The sequence below is a fragment of the Serinus canaria genome, chromosome 8 (genome assembly GCF_022539315.1).
Source record: "Serinus canaria isolate serCan28SL12 chromosome 8, serCan2020, whole genome shotgun sequence".
In the NCBI taxonomy this organism is placed as follows: domain Eukaryota; kingdom Metazoa; phylum Chordata; class Aves; order Passeriformes; family Fringillidae; genus Serinus; species Serinus canaria.
The window spans coordinates 569,167-592,695 of record NC_066322.1 but is presented as its reverse complement, the minus strand read 5'-3'; the positions used below and the strand labels follow the sequence as shown (position 1 = coordinate 592,695).

Sequence of the window (23,529 nt, the reverse complement as noted above, 5' to 3'; positions counted from 1 at the left end):
CACTCCTGGGATGTTCACCTGTCCCAGTGGGACACTCCTGGGATGTTCACCTGTCCCACTGGGACACTCCTGGGATGCTCACCTGTCCCACTGGGACACTCCTGGGATGTTCACCGGTCCCACTGGGACACTCCTGGGATGTTCACCTGTCCCAATGGGACACTCCTGGGATGTTCACCTGTCCCAGTGGGACACTCCTGGGCAGGTCACCTGTCCCAGTGGGACACTCCTGGGCAGGTCACCTGTCCCAGTGGGACACTCCTGGGACGCTCACCTGTCCCAGTGGGACACTCCTGGGATGTTCACCTGTCCCACTGGGACACTCCTGGGATGTTCACCTGTCCCACTGGGACACTGCTGGGTGTTCACCTGTCCCAATGGGACACTCCTGGGACGCTCACCTGTCCCAGTGGGACACTCCTGGGTGTTCACCTGTCCCAGTGGGACACTGCTGGACCACAGAGCACGAGGAGCAGGAGGTGCAGCTCAGCTTTTCCCACTCCCTGGAAAAGCTTTCAGACACTCCCCGAGCTCCTTCCAGCGAGCAACACTCTGCAATCAAAGCTCTGCCAACTGCTTAATCATGGAAATGGAGCCAAAAAGTTATAAAGGGCAAAAGTAATGATAAAAAAAGCAACCTCCTGGTGGCTGGAGCCAAATCCCTCCCAGCTGGGCACTGATTGCTGGCTGAGCAGGGCCCCATTGCTGGGGCTCATTAATGCCCAGGGCTGGGACAGGGCTCTGGAGAAGCAGGGATGGCTTTCCAGCCAGCACCAGCAAAGAGGGGAGGCTGTGAGCTGTGTCTGGGCTCTGGAGAAGCAGGGATGGCTTTCCAGCCAGCAGCAAGGGGGGGAGGCTGTGAGCTGTGCCCTGGGCTCTGGAGAAGCAGGGCGCTTTCCAGCCAGCACCAGCAAAGAGGGGAGGCTGTGAGCTGTGTCCTGGGCCCTGGAGGAGCAGGGATGGCTTTCCAGCCTGCAGCAAGGGGGGGGAGGCTGTGAGCTGTGTCTGGGCCCTGGAGAAGCAGGGATGGCTTTCCAGCCAGCAGCAAAGAGGGGAGGCTGTGAGTTGTGCCCTGGGCTCTGGAGGAGCAGGGATGGCTTTCCAGCCAGCACCAGCAAAGAGGGGAGGCTGTGAGTTGTGTCCTGGGCTCTGGAGAGGCAGGGATGGCTTTCCAGCCAGCACCAGCAAAGAGGGGAGGCTGTGAGCTGTGTCCTGGGCTCTGGAGAAGCAGGGATGGCTTTCCAGCCTGCAGCAAAGAGGGGAGGCTGTGAGCTGTGTCCTGGGCTCTGGAGAAGCAGGGATGGCTTTCCAGCCTGCACCAGCAAAGAGGGGAGGCTGTGAGTTGTGCCCTGGGCTCTGGAGGAGCAGGGATGGCTTTCCAGCCAGCAGCAGAGAGGGGAGGCTGTGAGCTGTGTCTGGGCTCTGGAGAAGCAGGGATGGCTTTCCAGCCTGCACCAGCAAAGAGGGGAGGCTGTGAGCTGTGTCCTGGGCTCTGGAGAGGCAGGGATGGCTTTCCAGCCAGCAGCAAAGAGGGGAGGCTGTGAGTTGTGTCTGGGCCCTGGAGAAGCAGGGATGGCTTTCCAGCCTGCAGCAGAGAGGGGAGGCTGTGAGCTGTGTCCTGGGCTCCGGCACAGGCTGCCCAGAGAAGCTCTGGCTGCCCCTGGAATGCCTAAGGCCAGGTTAGATGGAGCTGGAGAGGAATGGTCATAACTGTGATAATAATCAAAGGCTGAAATAATACAGGGTTTTATCTGGTAACACCAGTGCTGCCCTGGACTCATTTCATAGCCTCACTAGGGTGAGACAGGAAGAGAAGGGTTTGCCCAGGGTGAGAAAGGGACAGCTGGGTGGGACAGGATGCACGTTGGTCAGTTAAACAGAGCCTGGATAAATCTGAATAAACCAGTCTGAACATCCCCAAAAGCTCCTGGTCCCAGGAAGCTCCTGAAGGTCTCTGTGATTAGGGAGCTGCAGAGTGAGGGAGGCCAATGAAACACCAGCAAACCCCATAAATACCCCAGCAAACCCCATAAATACCCCAGCACACAGACCCCAGCAAACCCCATAAATACCCCAGCAAACCCCATAAATACCCCAGCACACAGATCCCAGCAAACCCCATAAATATCCCAGCAAACCCCATAATATCCCAGCACACAGACCCCAGCAAACCCCATAATATCCCAGCACACAGACCCCAGCCAACACCTCCACCCTGCCCAGGCTGCCAAAACCAGCCCCAGCCCTTCCCTCCTCGTGGGCCAGCACCCCCAGGCCACACTGGCCCTGCTCCTCCAGGAGGTGTCCAAAAGCTGCTGTAATTCCATAAGGACACACACATTATCCCCTCAAAACCCCACTGCTCCCCTTTCCAGCCCAACCTAAATCCCACAAGGTTCGATTTCCAGCCAGCAGCGAGAGCACCGCTGTTTGCTCAGCCAGAAAAGCAATAAAATGTAATAATTCAAAATAAACTCGGATTCCCCTTCCTTTATCCTCGCAGACAAAGGAGGAGCTGCACCCAGGGTGTGCTGGCTGCTGGAAGGGTGCGCAAGCCTGGAGTCAGAAAACCACGGATTTATGGAATATCCTGGGTTGGAGGGACCCCCGTGGATGATCAGTCCCAGCCCTGGCCCTGCAGAGACACCCCAAGGATCCCACCCTGTGCCCCTGGAGCTCTGGCACTGCCCAGCACCCTCTGGGGGAAGAACCTTTCCCCAAAATCCGACCTAAACCTCCCCTGGCCCAGCCCCAGCCGCCCCTGTCCCTGTCCCAGGGGCTGGAATTTGTACACTCAAACAGGGATGAACAAATTTTAAGCACAAATCCCAACGTGGGCAAAGGGATTTTCAGTGAAGGATTCCTGCCACACAAGAAGTGCCAAGAAAAGAGTTCTAGACTGGAAAATTAGAGGTAAAACCTCATCACTGCTTCTTACAGGCAAAATGAGAATATTAGAGGGTTGTGACAGGTAAACAGTGATATACCTGTTGCTGCTCACGCTGTCACAGGAACTAAATGAAAGAGCTGTAATGATTTGAGATGATTTCTTGTAACTCTGCATTTTTCCTCTTGGAGAACTCTGCAGGTTCAGTCTCTCTCCAGCGAGCCTGAATGACAGATTTACATCGTATTCCCAAGATAGTTATTAAAATAATTTCCCTTGACAGTTCTCTGGCTGCATCACTCCCCCTTCTCTGTATCCCAACCATATGGCTCTGCTTACTTCCCACTTGAGCGCTGTGCTCTGATGGGAAAAGCAGCTCCTGGTCCTTTCCTCTCAGCCCCAGCTCTCTCTAGAGCACAGCCCCACAGAACATTCCCAAAGGGACCCCCAGGGGCCACTGACTGCAATCCTCAGGGAATTCCACCACGGAGCTGCTGCAGGGCTGGAGCCCCTCTGGAGCCAGGCTGGGACACCTGGGGGGGCTCACCTGGAGAGGAGAAGGATCCAGGGAGAGCTCAGAGCCCCTGGCAGGGCCTGGAGGGGCTCCAGGAGAGCTGGAGAGGGACTGGGGACAAGGATGGAGGGACAGGACCCAGGGAATGGCTCCCACTGCCAGAGAGCAGGGATGGATGGGATATTGGGAATTGGGAATTGTTCCCTGGGAGGGTGGGAAGGGGTTGGATGGAATTCCCAGAGCAGCTGTGGCTGCCCTGGATCCCTGGCAGTGCCCAAGGCCAGGCTGGAGCAGCCTGGGACAGTGGGAGGTGTCCCTGCCATGGCAGGGGTGGCACTGGGTGGCTTTGAGGACTTTCTAAGCCATCTCAGAGTCACTGAGAGCAGCAGAGCCCCGAGCCTGCCCGGGCAGTTACTGATGGTCCTTCCCCCAGTGATATTTGGAGCACCTGTGCACACACCTTGCAGCCCTTTGGTCTGGCTGTGACCAATTTTTGGGCAGGCAAGGCAGGGCCAGCTGAGTTTGCCTCAGCCCAGCGTGGGGATGTGGCTGCTCTCTTGTCAGCTGTCACCAACATAGTTTATGAGAAATCCTTTACTTGGGATTTTTTCCTCTCCTGAGAGCTGAGAGGCCTCAGAACAAACTAAACAATTCTTATCTGCTGCTGTGGAATGCAACGGGGAGAAATCTGTGATTGGCCCCGTCAGACTGTTTGCAATTAAGAGCCTATCCCAATTCACCTGTTCGGCCCGTCTCGGGCTGAGAAGACTTCAGTTTACACATTCTTTCTACTCTTAGCTTAGCCTTGTAGTGAAACCTTTCTCTTTATTCTTTTAGTATAGTTTTTATATCTTATATATCATATAATAATAAATCAAGCCTTCTGATGCATGGAGTCAACTGTCTCGTCTCTTCCCTCATCCTGGGACCCCAGAAAACCATGTAAGAGTCAGCCTCCCCTGAGAGGGAGCTTAGGCCAAGCTTTGTTGGGCCAGCACTAAATGAGAGAGACTCAGTCAGCCCCCGTTGCCATGGGATGGTTGATGAGGTGATGGCTCTGCCTGTCCTGAGCACAAACACATCCTGAGCAGGTTTCCACTCCTCCCTCAGTCCAAGGGAGGACAGGCTTCTTCCCTGGATTCAGTCAGTGCATACAAATGTGTTCAGTATTTATTTTTGCTCTCAGTACAAAGCCTAGAAATTAGTAATGATTATCTAACACTGAAACCTGGAATTGCTTTCCACATTATTAATTCCTCCTCTCGAGCTGCGGCAGCGCTGCCCCATCCCACGGAAACGCGTGGGGAGTGGTGTGATTTAATCTTCCTGACACTGCAGTGACATGGGGACCGCTGGGATTAATGGCGATTAATGGCTTATTAATATTCATATTCCACAGACAGTCAGCCCCGAGTTGGCCTGCTGCCTGCCCGCAGCTCGGGGTGCCTGGCCAGGGACAGGGCTCAGAGCTCTGCCCTTATTTCCCAGCAGGAAAAGGCGCTGGGTTCAGGCTCTTCCCCAGCCCAGCCCTGAGATGCCGGTGGGATGGCTCCGTGCCGGGAAAGCGGCGCTTCCCAGGGCATTGGGTGGCTAAAGCCCGGAAAATCGGGATTTTAGCAGCCCGGTGGAGGGGGAGGGATATGGGGTTTGGCTGTTTGTCTCTGCTCCCACACATGCCCAGGATGGTTTGGCAGGCTGGGCCTCAAAAGATGAGTCTGGACTCCAGGGTTTTTCTGTCTTCAGAATTGTTTATTATATCTTATCTGTAAAGTCCCTTCTCTGCCCGACTGGGATCTGACCAGCATGGCAGCCAAAGGCACTCTGACCACCCCCAAGGCGGGCACATCTTTTATAACAAAAACTACGGATATCATATTTACCTTTTATCCCCAATTCCTGTCACCCTCGTCACCCAGTGCACCCTCACCTCAGACCAATCCCCAAGTGCCAACACCACAGCAGGAGATGGATGACAAGAAGAAGAAAGAAGAGCCCTGTGACACGCCCTGATTCCTCCATCTTGTCTCCACAACCCCCCTGTACCCAAACCCCAAAATCTGTAATTTACCCTATAATTGTGTCTTCCCTTCACCATTCACACCCGGGTAATTCCCACAGGTTCCATCTCCTCATACATCGGTGGCACATCCCTAGATGGATCAAAATCCATCCACCAAGTGCTTTTGCCAGCATTCCAAGGCCCCTGAGCCCCCCAGGGGTTCTCTGGGTAGCTCTGGACATCAGGAGGGATGGGCTGAGTTCCCACAGAGGGAGAACTGCATCTCCCTGGCAGGGCACTGGAGTGACACTGGCCAGGAGAAAACCATCCCTGATTAGCAGAGAATTGTCCAGCCTGGAATGGCAGCGGTGGGCCCAGCTCCTGTCCCCTGCTCGGGTGACAGCCCCAGCCCGATGGCACAAACCCGTGTAGGGGAAACGGGCACAGAGCCTGCCCGCTGCCCCTGGGAATCACCGGGTACAAATCACCGGGTACAAATCACAGGGCACAAATCCCCAGGTGTAAATCACAGGGTATAAATCACCGGGTACAAATCACCGGGTGTAAATTACAGGGTACAAATCACCGGGCACAAATCACCAGGTGTAAATCACCAGGCACAAATCCCCGGGTGTAAATTACAGGGTATAAATCACCGGGTATAAATCACCGGGCACAAATCACTGGGTGTAAATTACACGGTACAAATCACTGGGTGTAAATCCCCGGGTGTAAATCAACGGGTGTAAATAACCGGGTGTAAATCCCCGGGTACAAATCACCGGGTGTAAATCACCGGGTACAAATTACAGGGTGTAAATCACAGGGTACAAATCATCGGGTGTAAATCACCAGGTGTAAATCACAGGGTGTAAATCACAGGGTACAAATCCCCGGGTATAAATCATAGAGTATAAATCACCGGGTACAAATCACCGGATGTAAATCACCGGGTACAAATCACCGGGTGTAAATTACAGGGTATTAATCACAGGGTGTAAATTACAGGGTACAAATCACCGGGTACAAATCACCACGTACAAGTTACGAGGTACAAATCACCGGGTATAAATCACCGTGTGTAAATCCCCGGGTGTAAATCCCTGGGTATGAATGACCCTGTCCTTGGGGGCTCCAGTAACGAGGGACAAATCAAATCTGTCCGATCTGCACTGGCACCCTGAGGGGCTGCTGGGCTGAGCACTCCAAACCCTGCTCCATTAGGGGCTCAGTGCCCAGCTAATGCCCCTGGTTCATTAGGGGCTCAGTGCCCAGCTCTCGGTGCCCAGCTAATGACCCTGCTCCATTAGGGGCTCAGTGCCCAGCTAATGACCCTGGTTCATTAGGGGCTCGGTGCCCAGCTTAATGACCCTGCTCCATTAGGGGCTCGGTGCCCAGTTAATGACCCTGGTTCATTAGGGGCTCAGTGCCCAGCTAATGACCCTGCTCCATTAGGGGCTCGGTGCCCAGCTAATGACCCTGGTTCATTAGGGGCTCAGTGGCCAGCTAATGACCCTGCTCCATTAGGGGCTGGTGCCCAGCTAATGACCCTGCTCCATTAGGGGCTCGGTGCCCAGCTAATGACCCTGGTTCATTAGGGGCTCAGTGCCCAGCTAATGCCCCTGGTTCATTAGGGGCTGGTGCCCAGCTAATGACCCTGCTCCATTAGGGGCTCAGTGCCCAGCTAATGACCCTGGTTCATTAGGGGCTCAGTGCCCAGCTAATGACCCTGGTTCATTAGGGGCTCGGTGCCCAGCTAATGACCCTGGTTCATTAGGGGCTCGGTGCCCAGCTAATGACCCTGGTTCATTAGGGGCTGAGTGCCCAGCTAATGACCCTGGTTCATTAGGGGCTCAGTGCCCAGCTAATGCCCCTGGTTCATTAGGGGCTCAGTGCCCAGCTAGTGACCCTGCCCTGGTCCTGCAGAGCAGCTCTGTCCCTTGGAGGGGAGAGCGACACCAGGGTTTTCTCTATGCCAGGGGGCACCCTGAAATTAATAAATTAATATATAAATAAATAAAAGCTCTGTTCTCTGTGCCGGGGCACTGTAGCCTGGGCACCCAGAATCTAATAATATTAAATAAATAAACAAATAAATAAATAAATAAATAAATATCTCTATTCTCTGTGCCAGGGCATCACTGCCTCAACACCCAGAAACTAATAATAATTAATTTATTAATTAAAAAAATAAAAATCTCTGTTCTCTCTGCTGGGGCTCCAAAGCCTGGGCACCCAGGAATGAATAATATTAAATAAATAAATAAGTAAATAAGTAAAAAAGTAAATAAGTAAATAAGTAAATAATTATCTCTCTTCTCTGTGCCGGGGCATCATGGCCTCAACACCCACAAATTAATAAATTAATAAACATCAAACAATCAAATAAATAAAATCACAATTCTCTGTGCCAGGGCACCACGGCCTGGGCAGCCAGAAATTAGTCAATCAATGAATGAATAAATAAATTAATAAAAATCTCTATTCTCTCTGCCGGGGCATCACGGCCTTGACACTCACAAATTAATAAATGAATGAATAAATAAAATCTCAATTCTCTGTGCTGGGGCACCATGGCCTGGGCACCGAGAAATTAATAAATGAATGAATAAATAAACAAATAAATAGAATCTCTATTCTCTGTGCTGGGGCATCTCAGCCTCAGCACCCAGACATGAACAAATGAATAAATAAAATCCCCATCAGTTCATGGTAATTGGAAGTTAAAAGCACTCAGCCCATTCTGGGGGGCAGCATTCCCCTGGGACACAGTGACAGGATGCCAGGAGCCTCGGTGGAACTGGTTCAACTGCACCTCGTGCCCTCTGCACAGGAATTCCACCGGGAATTCCACAGATCCCACACGGATTTGGGCTGGGAGAGAGCCCAGAGCCCACCCAGTGCCACCCTGCCATGGCAGGGACACCTCCCACTGTCCCAGCCCCAGTGCCCAGCCTGGCCTTGGGCACTGCCAGGGATCCAGGGGCAGCCCCAGCTGCTCTGGGACTTCCATCCCAGCCCCTCCCCACCCAGGGAAGGGATGTCACAATCACATCGTTCCCAAAAAATCCCCCCAAATAAGAAAGGCAGTGAAAACACGTCTGTGAGGAAGTGGAAGCCACTCAGCACATACACAGCGATTTCCACAGGATCTCAGGGATGTCAGGATGTGTGCTGGAGGCTGTTTCCCACGCCCAGAGTGAGCAGGAGCAGCTTGCTTCCATGAATCAATGGGAGCCTTGAGCAGGAATGATTTCTTGCTCCAAGGGCTCTGGGTACCTGTGCTGAGCAGGAAATGATTTGCCACAGCTCCCAAACCCCACACCTGGGCCGGGGAGAGCTCAGTCAGAGATTGCTGTTATCACATCCAGCCACTGGGGAATATTTATGGGCAAAATATTTGGGCGTGCTAACTACATCCCATTCAGTGGGAGCACAAAACAAAGGCTCTGCTTTGAAGTGTTTGGAACAGAAAGACTTTAAACCAACCCTTTCACTGTGTAATGGAACGCTTGTGTTAATTATAATTCCTTTTGCCAGGATCTGCTTTGCATAACAAAGCTAATCTGCCAACTATTAAGGAAATTTCCCCATTTTCTCTTAGAGATGATAGAAGGGGAAATAATATCATATTTTAAATGGAAAGTGGGGATGATTAAAATTTCAGTCTCAATAAAATAAGAACATTTCTGAATCCTAGAGACAACAAAACAAGTAATCCATGGGGGTCAACAGAATCACGCACTTACAATTCTCTACTTGAGCCTTTGGTATTACAAAGCTTTTTATAAGTAAGCAATTTTTAGCTGTTTATTCTGCTCCCTGTAATGTCTTCAGCACGGCTGGCCTTGAGGCAGGTTTGGAATCAGAGGCTTAGGAACACTCTGGTTTTATCCAGCTCCTGAAGTGCCTCTTTATCCATTCAAATCTGCACACTCACATTCAAGTTCACGTCCCTCTCGTGAGATTCCTGTTTAATCCTTCCCTTATAAATGAACATATTAACCTGAAGGGAGAAATGTTTAAAACATCGGGTGGGGAAAAAAAAAAAGATAAAAAAAGAAAAAAAAAAGGAAAAAAAAGGGGGGAAAAAGGGGAAAAAAAAGAAAAAAAGGGGGAAAAAAAAGGGAAAAAAAGGGAAAAAAAGGGAAAAAAAAGGGAAAAAAAGGGAAAAAAAGGGAAAAAAAAGGGAAAAAAAGAAAAAAAAGGAAAAAAAGGGAAAAAAAGGGAAAAGAAAAAGGGAAAAAAAAGGGAAAAAAAAAGGGAAAAAAAGGGAAAAAAACAAAAAAAGGGAAAAAAAAAAAAGGGAAAAAAAGGGAAAAAAGGGAAAAAAAAGGGGAAAAAAAAGAAAAAAAGGGGAAAAAAGGGAAAAAAAAAAGGGAAAAAAAGGGAAAAAAAAAGGGAAATAAAGGATGCCAAAACCAACAGTAAAAGAGGAGACTGTGCATGCATCTCCTTGAGCACAGCATTCAAAACTCACCCGTGGGGCTGTGCCGTGCTGCCTGCACCAATTCCCGAGCTTTTATCTGAATTGCTGGGATAAAAGACCTGTGCTAGGTGGGTGTAATAGGAGCTGGAGTCCCATCATGGGATTGCATTACAGATCAGTGCTGGGTGGTTTGATTTTGCTGTCGTTTCCTCGTCTGGAGCTAAAGATCTTGTGCTGTTTATTGTGCTGGTTCCTGCCCCACTGGTGACACCGTGCAGGAAATGGAGCCCCAGTAATTTCAGTGCCAGGCTTGCTTTGTGTGGCTCCTGTGAGGAAACTCCTCAGAGCATCTCCCTGCAAGGTCTGCTCCTAGAAACAGCACGGAATGTTCCAGGGCTGGCACTAAAGGAAACAGCATCAGTCTCAGGAACCCAGCAAGAGGCAGAGAAAATCAGGGAGTCACGGGGTCCTTCAGGCTGGAAAGCCCTCCCAGACCATGGAGTCCAGCTGCTCCTTGCACTGCCAAGGGCACCCGACCACGTCCCCAAGGGCCACACGCACACAGCGCTGAAACCCCTCCTGGCACGGGCACTCAGCCCTGCCTGGGCAGCTGTGCCAGGGCTGGGCAGCCCTTCCTGCCAGGCAGAACTGCTCCTGATGGCCAGCTTCTGGGGCTGGGAATGCGGGGTGTGGCTGGGCTGTGTGTTCCATCTTCGCCTGTCACAGCTGGGGCAGTTCTCTCTGTTCATGGGGCAATTTTCTTTATCTCTCCCACAGCCAACCCTCCATTCAGGAGATCTCCTCTGTTCATGGGCCATTAATTATTAATTATCTTCTGTTCATGGGCCATTAATTATTAATTCTCTGCTGTCCGTGGCCACTGAGTGTCCCTGCAGGGCTGATCCAATTCCAGCATCCCATGGGGAGATGCTCTGCCCAGGGGAGGAGCCAAGCATTCCTACCTGGATCCAATCTGAGGTGCTGGGAACAGCCCAGCAGCCTTTGCCCACTGCATTCCCAGAGGAGCAGCTTTCTGCTGCCCTGCATTCCCAGAGGGAGAGCAGGCCCATCTCCAGCAGCCCTGGAGCTGCAGAGGAAAACTCCCCCTTGGGCAGGATCCCTGCTTCCAGCAGAGCCACAGCTGGCACTGCAGGAGGGCTGAGCCCCCCTGGGATGGGACTGTGCCACCACCCTGAGCCCCCTGGGATGGGACTGTGCCACCACCCTGAGCCCCCTGGGGATGGGACTGTGCCACCACCCTGGGATGGGACTGTGCCACCACCCTGAGCCCCCCTGGGATGGGACTGTGCCACCACCCTGAGCCCCCCTGGGATGGGACTGTGCCACCACCCTGACCCACAGGGCTCAGCTCCTGCTCTCTCTCTGCCAGGGGTTTGTTTTGTATTGCTGCATTTTCATTTGATTTTTAATTTTCCTGGTAAAGAACTGTTATTCCTGTTCCCACATCTTTGCCTGAGAGCCCCTTAATTTCAGAATTACAGTAATTTGGAGGGAGGGGGTTTCCATTTGCCATTTCAGGGGAGGCTCCTGCCCTCCTTAGCAGACACCTGGCTTTTCAAACCAGGACACCAACCCAAACCTGCCCTGGCCCAGCCTGGGGCCCTTTCCCCCTGTCCTGTCCCTGTTCCCTGGGCTCGGAGCCTGTCTCCTCCTGTGTCCCTGCACCCCTGCCAGGGAAGAGAGCCATGGGATTTGCTGCCCTGGAATCTTTGGGTGGACAACTGAAGTTTTCTTCACACCTCTAGGAAAGCTGTACAATCAAAGATCCTCTCCTTCAAATGGAGATTTTCCAGGCAGGAAACATTCAATCCCAGTCCTTTAAAGCTGCCTGTCAAACTCCTCACAGTTCAATCCTACGGGATGAAGCTGCCACTTCACTTCTCAGTTGTTTTTTCAGTCGTCTCCAGAAGTTTTCCTAAATTAGCTCCATACATTCTTTTTAAAGACAGGCATTTGGTTCTGCTCCTTCCAACTGGTGGATTTGGCTGCTTGCAAATATCAGATATTGTCACCATCCTCCCTTCACCCTTCCTTAGGCTGCGGAATGGAGATGAAGCCGTGGGGGTTTGGGAATAAGGAGTGTGAGCAGAACACGAGGGAACGCTCCTGGTGGGGGGAGTGTGAGGAGGGGAGCTGAGCCACAGCCACCCCCACCCCTGGTGCCTCTCCAGAGCCACAAACCAACCTCAGAGCACTGAACATTTTCCTTCTCTGAGTTCCCAGATCATCAATCCAAGGAGATTTGGGAATAAGGAGTGTGAGCAGAACACGAGGGAACGCTCCTGGCGTGGGGGAGTGTGAGGAGGGGAGCTGAGCCACAGCTCTCCAGAGCCACAAACTCAGCACAGAGCACTGAACATTTTCCTTCTCTGAGTTCCCAGATCATCAATCCAAGGAGATTTGGGAATAAGGAGTGTGAGCAGAACAAGAGGGAACGCTCCTGGTGGGGGGAGTGTGAGGAGGGGAGACTTGGAGATTTTGGAACCTCATCTGGGGGAAATCTGTGGGTTTGCTCCTCCTCAGCAAGACTTCATTGAGTATTAAATGTTTAGATTTAAATCCAGGACATTCCAGACCATCAGGAGGGATGGTTTTCAGATCCTCTTTGCAGTCTGGGGGTGAGGAACAGGGTGCTCTGAGGAAGGGCTGCAGAGATCATGTCCAATGTTCTCCAGAGCCATTTAATTCCCTGTGGTATCACCTCTCCAAGCAAAAGCTGCACTTTCAAACAGGGGTGCCCTTATTTCCCCATCGACTGACGGGCTGGAGCTAAGGAAGAGGGAGTAGCAGAAATCCAGTGGGAAAACTGGGATAAATCCCAGCAGTCAGGGAGTTCAGGGATGGGCAGCACAGCTCAGGGGAGCTCTCCCTGCTGGCTCAGGGTGCAGAGCTCCAGCAGCCCTGGATGAGGATGAGGAGGCAGTGACAGCAGGATGATTACTGCCCCAGGGCAGCCCCAGTACCTCTCCTGGGGAAGGACATTCCCAGAGAGTGGTGGAGCCCTGAGCCAGCACAGTGGGCACCACCCTGGAGAGGGCCCTGAACCCAATGTTACAGCTTCCATTCCCCACCAGTCCCTTCCAAAACAAACTTCTGGGGAAGTGTTCCAATGGGAGTGCCCCTGGATGAACAACTGTCCTCTGAAAAAGGCTGTACCAATTTAAAACAGCCCAACAGGTGCTGGTGGCACCAAGCCCTGAGGGTGGTTCCGCTGTGACACCATCCTGCAGCAATTCCCTCCTGGCAAAGCAGCAGATTTCACCTGGATCCCACCAGAGCCCCGGGGGCACAGAGCAGGCCCAGCCACCACTCCTGGCTCATTCCCACCCTTCCCACAACTCCATAACCCCTGTCCTTCAGAATGCTTTGGGATCCTTCCCAGCTGGCTGGCTCTGTTCCACTGAGGGAGGTGGATTGTTCTTTTCTTTATCCTAAGCATTTTTTTGGGGGGATGGTTTATGTTTTACCTTTATCCCATATTTTTTCCTCCTCCTGCGCCTGGCATTGCCAGTTAACACAAGAAGCTCCTGAAAAAGCCCTTGGACCCTGCTGAAGGCACCTTTAGCCAGACTCTCATGGGTCACCAGCCATGGCACTGCACTCAGTTCACTGGAACAGCACCAGTCCCCCTGGGGCCCGGGAGGAAACCATCCCTTTGTGCCCACTGTGCCCTGCCTGCAGATTCCAGAGGGTGGAGAGCTCAGCCTGGCATTGCAAACCCGGCTGCAGCCGTGACTAGAGCACCTCCGAGGCGGCAGAACGATGAGTTCCAGATGGGAGCAGCCCTGCTCTGTAAAATGAGTGGAGCCACAGGGGCTAGATCCTCAGCCGGATAGGATAGCTGGTTCCCTTGGTTCCCTGAAGGGTAAGTGCCCCAGGCAAGCGGCCCAAGGGCCAACACCTCAGCCCTCTGGAGGCTGGGGTGCCCTAGCCCAGACAGCACACAGCCGAGACCCCCAGCAAGCTCAGTGATTTCAGCTCTTAGTGAAAGTCAGCTCTTTTGTGTCACCGACATGTTTTATGAAAAATCCTTTACTTAGGATTTTTTCCTCTCCTGAGAGCTGAGAGGCCTCAGGAACAAACTGTAAACAATTCTTATCAGCTGCTGTGGAATGCAACAGAGAAAATCTGTGATTGGCCTCCTCATGCTGTTTGCAATTAGGAGCCTATCACAGTTCACCTGTCCAGCGTCTCGGGCTGGGAGATTACATTCCTTTTCTGTTCTTAGCATAGCTTAGCAGTGGAATCCTTTTCTCTATTCTGTTAGTATAGTTTTTATATCTTATATATCATATAATAATAAATCAAGCCTTCTGATACATGGAGCCAACTGTCTCGTCTCGTCCCTCATCCTGAGACCCCTCTAAACGAGGTAACACTTTTGTGATTTCAGCTCTTAGTGAAAGTCAGCTCTTTTGTGATTCCAGCTCTCAGCTTGCTGTAGGGGCTGCGGCTGGCCGTGGCTCCTGGAAGGCAGACGGAATGAGAGAGGAGAAGGCGGCTCAGAGCGTTCCACGATGTTTATTCTGAGGGTCTCACTAAGGGTCTTGAAGCTGCTCTATTAAGGAAAATGGGCCCAGAGGGCCTCTTTTATAGGGTTAGGGAGGATTGAAAACTGACCAATTGTAAGGGTTAGGGAAACCAGCCTGTGGGGGCACAGAGAGATAAGGAGGACCAGAGTGAGGACTCCTGGTACAATTCCTGTAACTCAGCAAATTCCTATCTCTAAAATCCCTCCACGGAGCCGTAGCCAGCCCTGCGTCTGCTACAGTGCTCCAGCCCCGATCAAACACCCTGGTTCCATCCCTGCCAGCCAGCTCACCTCCCAGCCCAACCCTTCCGGAGTGTTCCTTCCCACCCGAGCGTGGCAGAGCGGGAGGAACACTCAGACATTTCAGAGAGAGAGCCCCCGCAGCCCCGGAGGGAGGGACACGTGTGGGAGGAATTCAGGGGATGGATGAGGAGCTCAGATCCCGGGGAGAGCGCTGGGATCAGTCACTGCTGGCTCCCTAAAGGCAGGGGAGCGGGAGGCAATGCAGGGCCAGGGTGCTGCTGGTGGCACGGGGACAGACACCCTTCGGGGGGGGGTCACACAGCTGAAAACAAAAACATTTCCCCCCAGAAATGCTTCTCCAAGTCTTTTCCTCCCTGTGCTGAGCAGGGACAAGACGATAACGGCGGCTGGCACCAGCAAGTTAATTTTATAAAGGAAACTGACACCCTGCTCGAGCGCCGGCAATTTAAAAGAGTAATGGATTGTCAGTTTTAGCTGGGAAGTGGTTGCTAGATGATTTTAAAGTCTTTTGCATATTTATTTTGTCCCACTTTAAATAAATTTGGGGAAGATTTATCTCGTTAGCTTCAAATGCAAGTCCCTCTTGGCCCGGCTGAGGAAACAAATTAGACTTTGCAAACATTGCAAAGACTAAATCAATACATTAATATTTAGGGGACATTAAGGGGGTTTATTAAACAGAAAAAGGGCCTAGAGTATTACTTTGGGAACATTATACATGTTTAAATAAAAACCCGAGGTTGTGGTTCCTGAGTGAATCTATAAAAGGCATTTCCATGGATAACTGAATTATTTACAGCTCCGTGTCGGGAGCAGATTCCTGCAGGGTGAGGGAGCTGGGAGGGCAACACGGAGTTGGGCTGGGGCTGGGGCTGCCCTGCTGGGCTGGCCTGGGTGAGGAGGAGCTGCCAGGGGAGGCTGGCAGCACGGTTTGTGTCCCTGGCTGCCTGGGCTGGGCCTCTGGCACTGCTGGGAGCAGGCTGCGGTGGGGTGGGCATGGCAGAGAGCACAAGGGAGGGCAGCAGGCACGGGGGCACCTGGGGATGGGGCTGGGACTGGCACCTGGGCAGTGACCTGTGCCAGCTGTGCCCAGCGTCCACACCTGGCCCCAAAAGCCCTGGGATTCGTTTGGGGCTTGGTTCCCTCTGAGTCCTGTTCTGTGTCCCTGTGTGCCTTTTGGGGCTGGGGTCCCTCTGAGCCCTGCTGTGTCCCGTGTCCCTGTTTGGGGCTGGGGTCCCTCTGAGCCCTGCCCTGTGTCCCTGCTGTCCCTTTTGGGGCTGGGGTCCCTCTGAGCCCTCTGTGCTGCTGTCCCTTTTGGGGCTGGGGTCCCTCTGAGCCCTGCTCTGTGTCCCTTTTGGGGCTGGGGTCCCTCTGAGCCCTGCCCTGTGTCCCTGCTGTCCCTGTTTGGGGCTGGGGTCCCTCTGAGCACTGCCCTGTGTCCCTTTTGGGGCTGGGGTCCCTCTGAGCCCTGCCCTGTGTCCCTGCTGTCCCTTTTGGGGCTGGGGTCCCTCTGAGCACTGCCCTGTGTCCCTGCTGTCCCAAACTCCCCTGGCCCCACCGTGCCCAGGGCAGGAGGGACAGGGACACTGGGGCTGTCCCCCAGCCCCGACCCCTCCCAGGGACACTGGCCGGGGTGGCTGCAGCCCGTGGCACACTGAAGGGAAAACAGCTCGGAGGGGCAGTTCTGGCTTTGGCAGAGTAAAAGTCAGAGTGGAGCTGGCAGAAAGCACAACCTTTGGGAGAAAAATGGGGAGCAGCAGAGAGTGGCCAGGGGAAATTCGGGTTTTTGCCTTGCTGTGACAGACATCTGGTTTTTAAATCATCTGCAGCTCGTGACTTTGCAGATCCAGCATCTGGCACTGAGGGAGATCGAGTGGATTACAAACTGCTGCCATTGAAACTTTCAATTAACTATTTCAGAATTCTCACTTCTTTTTAATAAGGCCACTGAAATTGAGTTCACCTGGTTATCTTCCTCTCTTTCATGTGGTTTTCCTTCAGAGATGTGAATGTGGGCTGAAGACACAAGTTCTGTTTTCTTTTTCACCAAACACCTCAGTGAATTTCCCTGCTTCGAAAGGGAGTGACTGCAGCGAGCAGCACTGACCAAGCCCGTCCCTGCCGGTGTCCTCCAGGAGCTGTGCTGGCTTTGGGGCAGGGATCTGGGAGCCAAACCCCCCCTCAGCTCTGCAGGGATCCCTGTGGGCAGTGGGCAAAGCCCCTGGGTCGGGGGGTTCTCGGTGGGGCAGGGCAGGGGCTCCTGGGACACCCCCAGGGATGGGGATCCAGCCCTCCCTGGGCAGTGCCAGTGCCTGAGCCCCTTTCCATGGGGAAATTCCTGCTGTGCCCACCCTGAGCTGCCCTGGCCCAGCCTGAGCCCTTCCCTCTGCTCCTGTCCCTGTCCCTGTGTCCCTGCATGTGCCCCAGCCCGAGCCTGAGCGTCCTGAGCCCTCTCACCAGGGTCCCAAAAATGACCCCACGATATTTTAGTAAAGCACCCCCGCCGAGCTCAGAGCTCCAGCCCAACATTCCTGCGGGATTCCTGCAGGATGCCCGTGCCTGAGGACAGCTGCTGTGGGAGGTGGCTCACCCCACTGTTTCCAAGGGATTTCCACGTGCCACATGGATTAATGGGGATTGCCAGCTCAATTCTTCTCCTCTATATTCATTGCTTTATTACTCATAAAAATGCAAAAGAAAATGTTAATGATGATTGCACCAAAGACTAATAAGTTAAAGCCTTAGGTTATACTTTGCATTTCTGAAGATATAAATGCAATTGCCTAATAATTATGCATATTTTTAACTATTGAGTTATTATTTCTCTATATGCTGGTAGTTAGCCTAATTAATTTTAAGCTCCTGTTGATGTATTTTATACACGCAATTAATTTCCAACTTGTTTTTTTAGCCCTTGCATGGGGGCATTAATTATTAGGAAGACAATCAAAACCAAGAATTGTTCACCCTGGAACAATACAATAAATATTAAATCCATGTGAAAAGTGACACCAGAGCTCGGCAGTTCTGGGAAGGGGAAGGGGAAGGGGAAGGGGAAGGGGAAGGAGAAGGAGAAGGAGAAGGAGAAAAGAGGAGATAGGAAAGGAGATAGGAAAGGAGAAAGGAAAGGAAAAAGGAAAGGAGAAAGGAAAGGAAAAAGAAAAGGAAAAAGAAAAGGAAAAAGAAAAGGGACTCTGAAGGGGTTGCAGTTTGCCATGCCATGTCGCCACATTTCTCCTCACAGAGAAAAGCAAGGCACAATTCTTCCCAAGAATATTTCTGTTTTTGTTTTCTTCCCAAGAAAAACAATTCTTATCTCGTTTGCTGTGCCTGTGCTGTGCCACAGCAGAATGCAGTATGGAGATTGTTTACCCAGAGTGCTGGTGGTTTGGGTCCTTGGCCTGTCAGGGCCAGGTGTGTGTGTGTGTGTGAGGACTGTGGGCTGACAGTCACAGGATTCTGAGCAGTTGTGTGCAAGAGCAGAGCTGAGTGCTTGGCAGATTCGGTTTCCATGTAATGCAATATGGTATAACATAATATAGAATAGTATAATATAACAAAGTAATTAATTGAAAAAAAAAAACCCAAAACCAACAAAACCCCCAAGAGCAGGGCTGTGCTGGCCTACCTTGCACGGTGAGGTGCACCTGCATGGTCCTGGGCGTGTGCTGGGTCTGCACGGAGCAGGTGTAGGGGCCATCGTCGGTCACATCCACGTCCTGGATCTGCAGGCTGTACTCCCTGCGGTTGGCCGTGGCGATGGACACGCGCGGGTCCACCGACCACTTGTCGCTGCCCGCGAAGATGATGCTGGAGCGGTTCAGCCAGGCCCCCTTGGAGGCTCCATCTTCCAGGTAGCACCTGGGGGAAAGGGAGACCCTGAGCGTGGGGCCGGGGGCTGCGTGGCGCCGCTCGCGGCTGCGCTGGGGCTGAGCAGGGCTGGGTTTTGTCAGAGCTGAGCTCCCAGTGGGAGTCGCTGGGTAACTCAGAGCCGGCCTGAGCCCCAAGCCCAGCTCAAACACAGGAACCACAGGTTCAGTGTCTGTCTGCCCTGTTCCTCCTGCCCTGCTCTCCTCCTGGAGCCTCAGCTCTTTCTCGGCCCTTTGTCCTGCAGCCTCAGCCCCGAGGGTCGGCAGCAACCTGTGCTCCACGGAAAATTCCTGCCCTGTGCTGAGGCACAGCCCCCTTGTGCTGCTGAGCTCAGCCACCAAGAGACTTTTCCAGGAAAAACTGTCTGGACATCGGAGAACCCACACCAGCTTCTTTCCAGAGGGTTCACAGAACCCCAGAACGCCCCAATGCCAGGTGGGAAGGGACCTGGCAGCCCATCCCGTTATTCCATTATCCCATCCCATCCCAATATCCCATCCCATTATCCCATCCCATCATCCCATCATCCCACCCTGGGAGCTCCTCTCCCTCGAGGGCTGCAGTGAGGGTTCCCAGGACAGGGAGGAGAGTTAGGAGCAGCTTTATTCCACGGGCTGCTGGAGGATGGAGGATATCTAAGCCTGGCTCAAGAGCACCGTGCTCCATTTCCCAGAGGCAGCATGTGGGAAAAGGCAGAGCAGCCAGTGGAAAGAGGGGCCCAGGGAAAGCTGCACGGGCTCAGGGCTGAGAGCAGGGAGCTGCAGAGCCAGCAGCCATCGGGAAGTGATGCTGTGGCACTGGGAAATTGCATTTCTCTCCACTAGTTAAGAACTCTTTGGGAAATGTGGAGAATGAATTAGGCAAATTTTAGACTCACCCCCATGCCCACCTTGGAATTTAAGGCTTTGAAACAGTTTTAAAAGCTGAAGGAAGGTAGGAAGGAGGATAATACAAAGTGCAACAGACTAATGGGCCATTTTTATTTCATAAAGAGCTTCCTACATGAAGGAAATCCAAGAGAAGAAGGGAGTGCAATAGAGCTCATCCCTTTGATGAAACATTAAAATAGCACAACCAGAGAAACTGGAGGGAGAAAATGGGGATTTGGTGGCTTAAGCATCTGGCAGCATTGTTTAAGTGGAAAATGACATTCCATTCAGGAATAAGGAACTGGAAACATCAGGCTGAAATGGTTCAGAAACAAAGCAGGAGAATAACCATTCATTTAATTAATGATCTCAGCATTAAATCTGAAAGGGTTCTGAGGGATAAAATATCCCCCTTTACAGAGCAGAGAATTGGGATGCCACCGGGAAGTGGCACTTTGAGGTTGGGATCCCTGCAGGAGGAGTTGTGTAGGGTCTGGTCCCATCCAGGGAAGGCAAGGAGCCTCTTTCAAAGTCCTGAGAACATTTTGAACTCGATTCTCACGAACAGCAGGGTGGGAGAGGCAGAGAAAGCTCCAATTCAGGGAGGTTTTTCTAGCACGTGTTCCTTTCCCACTGGCTGTCTGCAGCAGCTGGATGCAATCCATGCAGCACGGCTGAGCAGCCTGGGCTCAGGGAGCTGTCCCTGCCCGGGGCTGGGCTGCAGGGACAGCAGATCTAAGGTCCCCCCACCCCAAAACACTCCAGAATTTACAAATCAGCATTTCTGCAGGTAGCCCGTGGTTCAGTGAGCATTTACCACTTCATTGACTTCACTTTCCCACTGTTTATTCACCCTCACACGTCCAAACCTTGGAAGGAAGCCTTAGCACTGTGAATTCTTCCCCAAGGAGAGAAAAGCAGCCTCCTCCTCCTCCTCCTCTCCCAGCACAAAAACCCTGCTCCACCAACTCCCTGCTCTCTGCGTGGCTCGCCAGGAAAAGAAAAAATCAGAAAAGAATTCACAGAATCACTGGGGTGGGAAAAGACCTCCAGGATCTCAGGGTGGGATGGGCTGGGCTTGGAGGTCCTTCCCAAGGCCACCCACCCTGGGACACCCCCAGATGAACTCCTGGAGCCCCCACGGCTCCTGGAGCCTCCACAGATCCTGAAGCACCCACAGCTCCTGGAGAACCCACAGCTCCTGGAGCACCCATGGATCCTGGAGCACCCACGGGACCTAGAGCAACCACGGCTCCTGGAGCACCTACAGCTCCTGGAGCATCCACGGCTCCTGGAGCACCTACAGCTCCTGGAGCACCCATGGGTCCTGGAGCCTCCACAACTCCTGGAGCACCCACGGCTCCTGGAGCACCTACAGCTCCTGGAGCACCCATGGGTCCTGGAGCCTCCACAGCTCCTGGAGCACCCACGGCTCTTGGAGCACCCACGGCTCTTGGAACACCCATGGCTCCTGGAGCATCCATGGCTCCTGGGACACCCACAGATCTGGAGCATCCAAGGCTCCTGGAGCACCCACAGCTCCTGGAGCACCCACAGCTCCTGGAGCACCCACAGCTCCTGGAGCGCCCACGGCTCCTGGAACACCCACAGATCCTGGAGCACCCACAGCTCCTAGAACACCCAAGGCTCCTGGAGCACCCACAGCTCCTGGAACACCCACAGCTCCTGGAACACCCAAGGCTCCTGGAGCACCCACAGCTCCTGGAGCACCCACAGCTCCTGGAGCACCCACAGCTCCTGGAGCGCCCACGGCTCCTGGAACACCCACAGCTCCTGGAGCACCCACAGCTCCTGGAGCACCCACAGCTCCTGGAGCGCCCACGGCTCCTGGAACACCCACAGATCCTGGAGCACCCACAGCTCATGGAGCACCCACAGCTCCTGGAGCATACACAGCCCCTGGAGCATCCACAGCTCCTGGAGCACCCACAGCTCATGGAGCACCCACAGCTCCTGGAGCATACACAGCCCCTGGAGCATCCACAGCTCCTGGAACACCCACGGCTCCTGGAGCACCCACAGCTCCTGGAGTCCCCACGGCTCTGTGGCTCAGAGCTGCTCTGGAGCTGCTGCCCAGTTGTGCTGAGCCCCCAGCAGGGTGGTTTCCAGCTCCAGCAGCAGCCAATATCCTGTGCTGTCCCAGCAGCCCGTGGGATGTGATGGATAAATGCGGATTTACCCCACGGAAGCAGCAATCAAGTGACTCATCTCAGAAATGCTTTCCAAGCTCACAGATTTAATCCCTTGCTGTTTGCAAATCCCCTCCCGGCCCTGGAGTCCCTGTCCCTGCCCAGAGCTCTCCTGCAGGACACAGAGCACACCTCCTCCCACCGAGCCCCCGCCAGCACCGCCCGCGCTGCGTTTTTGGGGGGAGCAGAAATAAGGGAAATCCAGGGATTTTTACCATTTAATGGAAGGCTTTCCTTTCCCCCCAAACCTTTACAATTTCCTGTGGAAGAGCAGCAGGGTTTGTGTGCCACTGTGGCAGGGCAGGGCTTCCAGCAGAGCATGAGCAGCTTTAACAAAAACAATAACAATAAAACCCTTCCTCCAGGAAATCCTTCATTAAAAGGACGGCCAACAGCAAAAACTGCGAACACCAGAGGCCTTCCCTTGCTTTTCCCCCTTCCTCTCTTTCCCTAAATTCTGCTTATTCTAGCACATCCCAGCAGCATTTCCTGCAGTGTAATTTTCAAAATCTATGCATAGAACCAATTATTTTTAGCAATTAATATTAACACCACAGCACAACTAAAGTAAGCATAACAGTCATTAAATAAAAGTGACTTTTGCTCTTTTTACCTTGCCATGGCTTGGAAAAGTATTGATGAAACCATAGCTGAACTCAGCAGAGAATTCGTCTATATTTAAATTTGGAAGATTGGAAAAAAGCAGAGTTTCTTTTTTAACTGATGATTGTAATCAGAAATTGCCCACACAACAAGCATAAAAAATAGATTTTAATGTTAACTGTCATACACGGCTGAGGGCACTTTATTATTTTTCCAATCATTATTAATGGGGATGATCTTCTGTAATTTGTAAGTACGGAAAAATATAGTCTCACCCAGCTTCCCCCAAGTTTTTAATCCTCTTTTTTTAATGCCTCCCACTTTCCCAGCTCTCTAGTCTATTATTGCACCGTAATTAAAACAGAGATCCATTAATCTTTAATGTAAAAAACAGCTTTTCCACTTGTTTAATTAAAACTGCACAGGGGCTCTGCTCCAGGAGCCTCCACGGGCTGGGGTCCCACCTGTCTGCCCTGAAGGACAGGAACTGCCTGGAATGGCCCGGAACGGCCTGGAACGGCCTGGAATGGCCTGGAATGGCCTGGAATGGCCTGGAACGGCCTGGGATTGCCTGGAATGGCCTGGAACTGCCTGGAACGGCCTGGAACGGCCTGGAATGGCCTGAAACGGCCTGGAACTGCCTGGAATGGCCTGGAACGGCCTGGAATGGCCCAGAACAGCCTGGAATGGCCTGAAACGGCCTGGAATGGCCTGGAGTGGCCTGGGAACGGCCCTGGAACGGCCTGGAATGGCCTGGAACGGCCTGGAATGGCCTGGGATTGCCTGGAATGGCCTGGAATGGCCTGGAACGGCCTGGAATGGCCTGGAACGGCCTGGAATGGCCTGGAACGGCCTGGAACGGCCTGGAATGGCCTGGAACGGCCTGGAACGGCCTGGAATGGCCTGGAACGGCCTGGAACGGCCTGGAATGGCCTGGAATGGCCTGGAATTGCCTGGAATGGCCTGGAACTGCCTGGAACGGCCTGGAATGGCCTGGAACTGCCTGGAATGGCCTGGAACGGCCTGGAATGCCTGAAACGGCCTGGACTGCCTGGAATGGCTGGAACAGCTGGACCTGGAATTGCCTGGAACTGCCTGGAATGGCCTGGAACGGCCTGGAACGGCCTGGAATGGCCTGGAATGGCCTGGAACGGCCTGGAACGGCCTGGAACAGCCTGGAACGGCCTTTGCTCCAGGCTGAGCCCCTTCCCAGCTCCCTCAGGAATTCTCCAGCCCCTTCCCAGCTCCCTCAGGGATTCTCCAGCCCCTTCCCAGCTCCCTCAGGGATTCTCCAGCCCCTGCCCAGCTCCGTTCCCTGCCCTGGACACTCTC

At 53.0% G+C, this 23,529-nt stretch overlaps 1 protein-coding gene across 6 annotated transcripts in view; it reads right to left on the bottom strand.

Annotated features, from left to right (window-relative positions):
• The window catches only part of NEGR1 (neuronal growth regulator 1), a 164,109-nt gene that overhangs the window by 68,926 nt on the left and 71,654 nt on the right, over positions 1–23,529 (bottom strand). For all 6 annotated transcript variants that reach the window (XM_018912563.3, XM_009088799.4, XM_030226453.2 and 3 more), the window contains exon 2: positions 18,274–18,506. In XM_018912563.3, the coding sequence (XP_018768108.1) occupies positions 18,274–18,506 (233 nt within the window). The remainder of the gene's footprint in view (positions 1–18,273; positions 18,507–23,529) is intronic.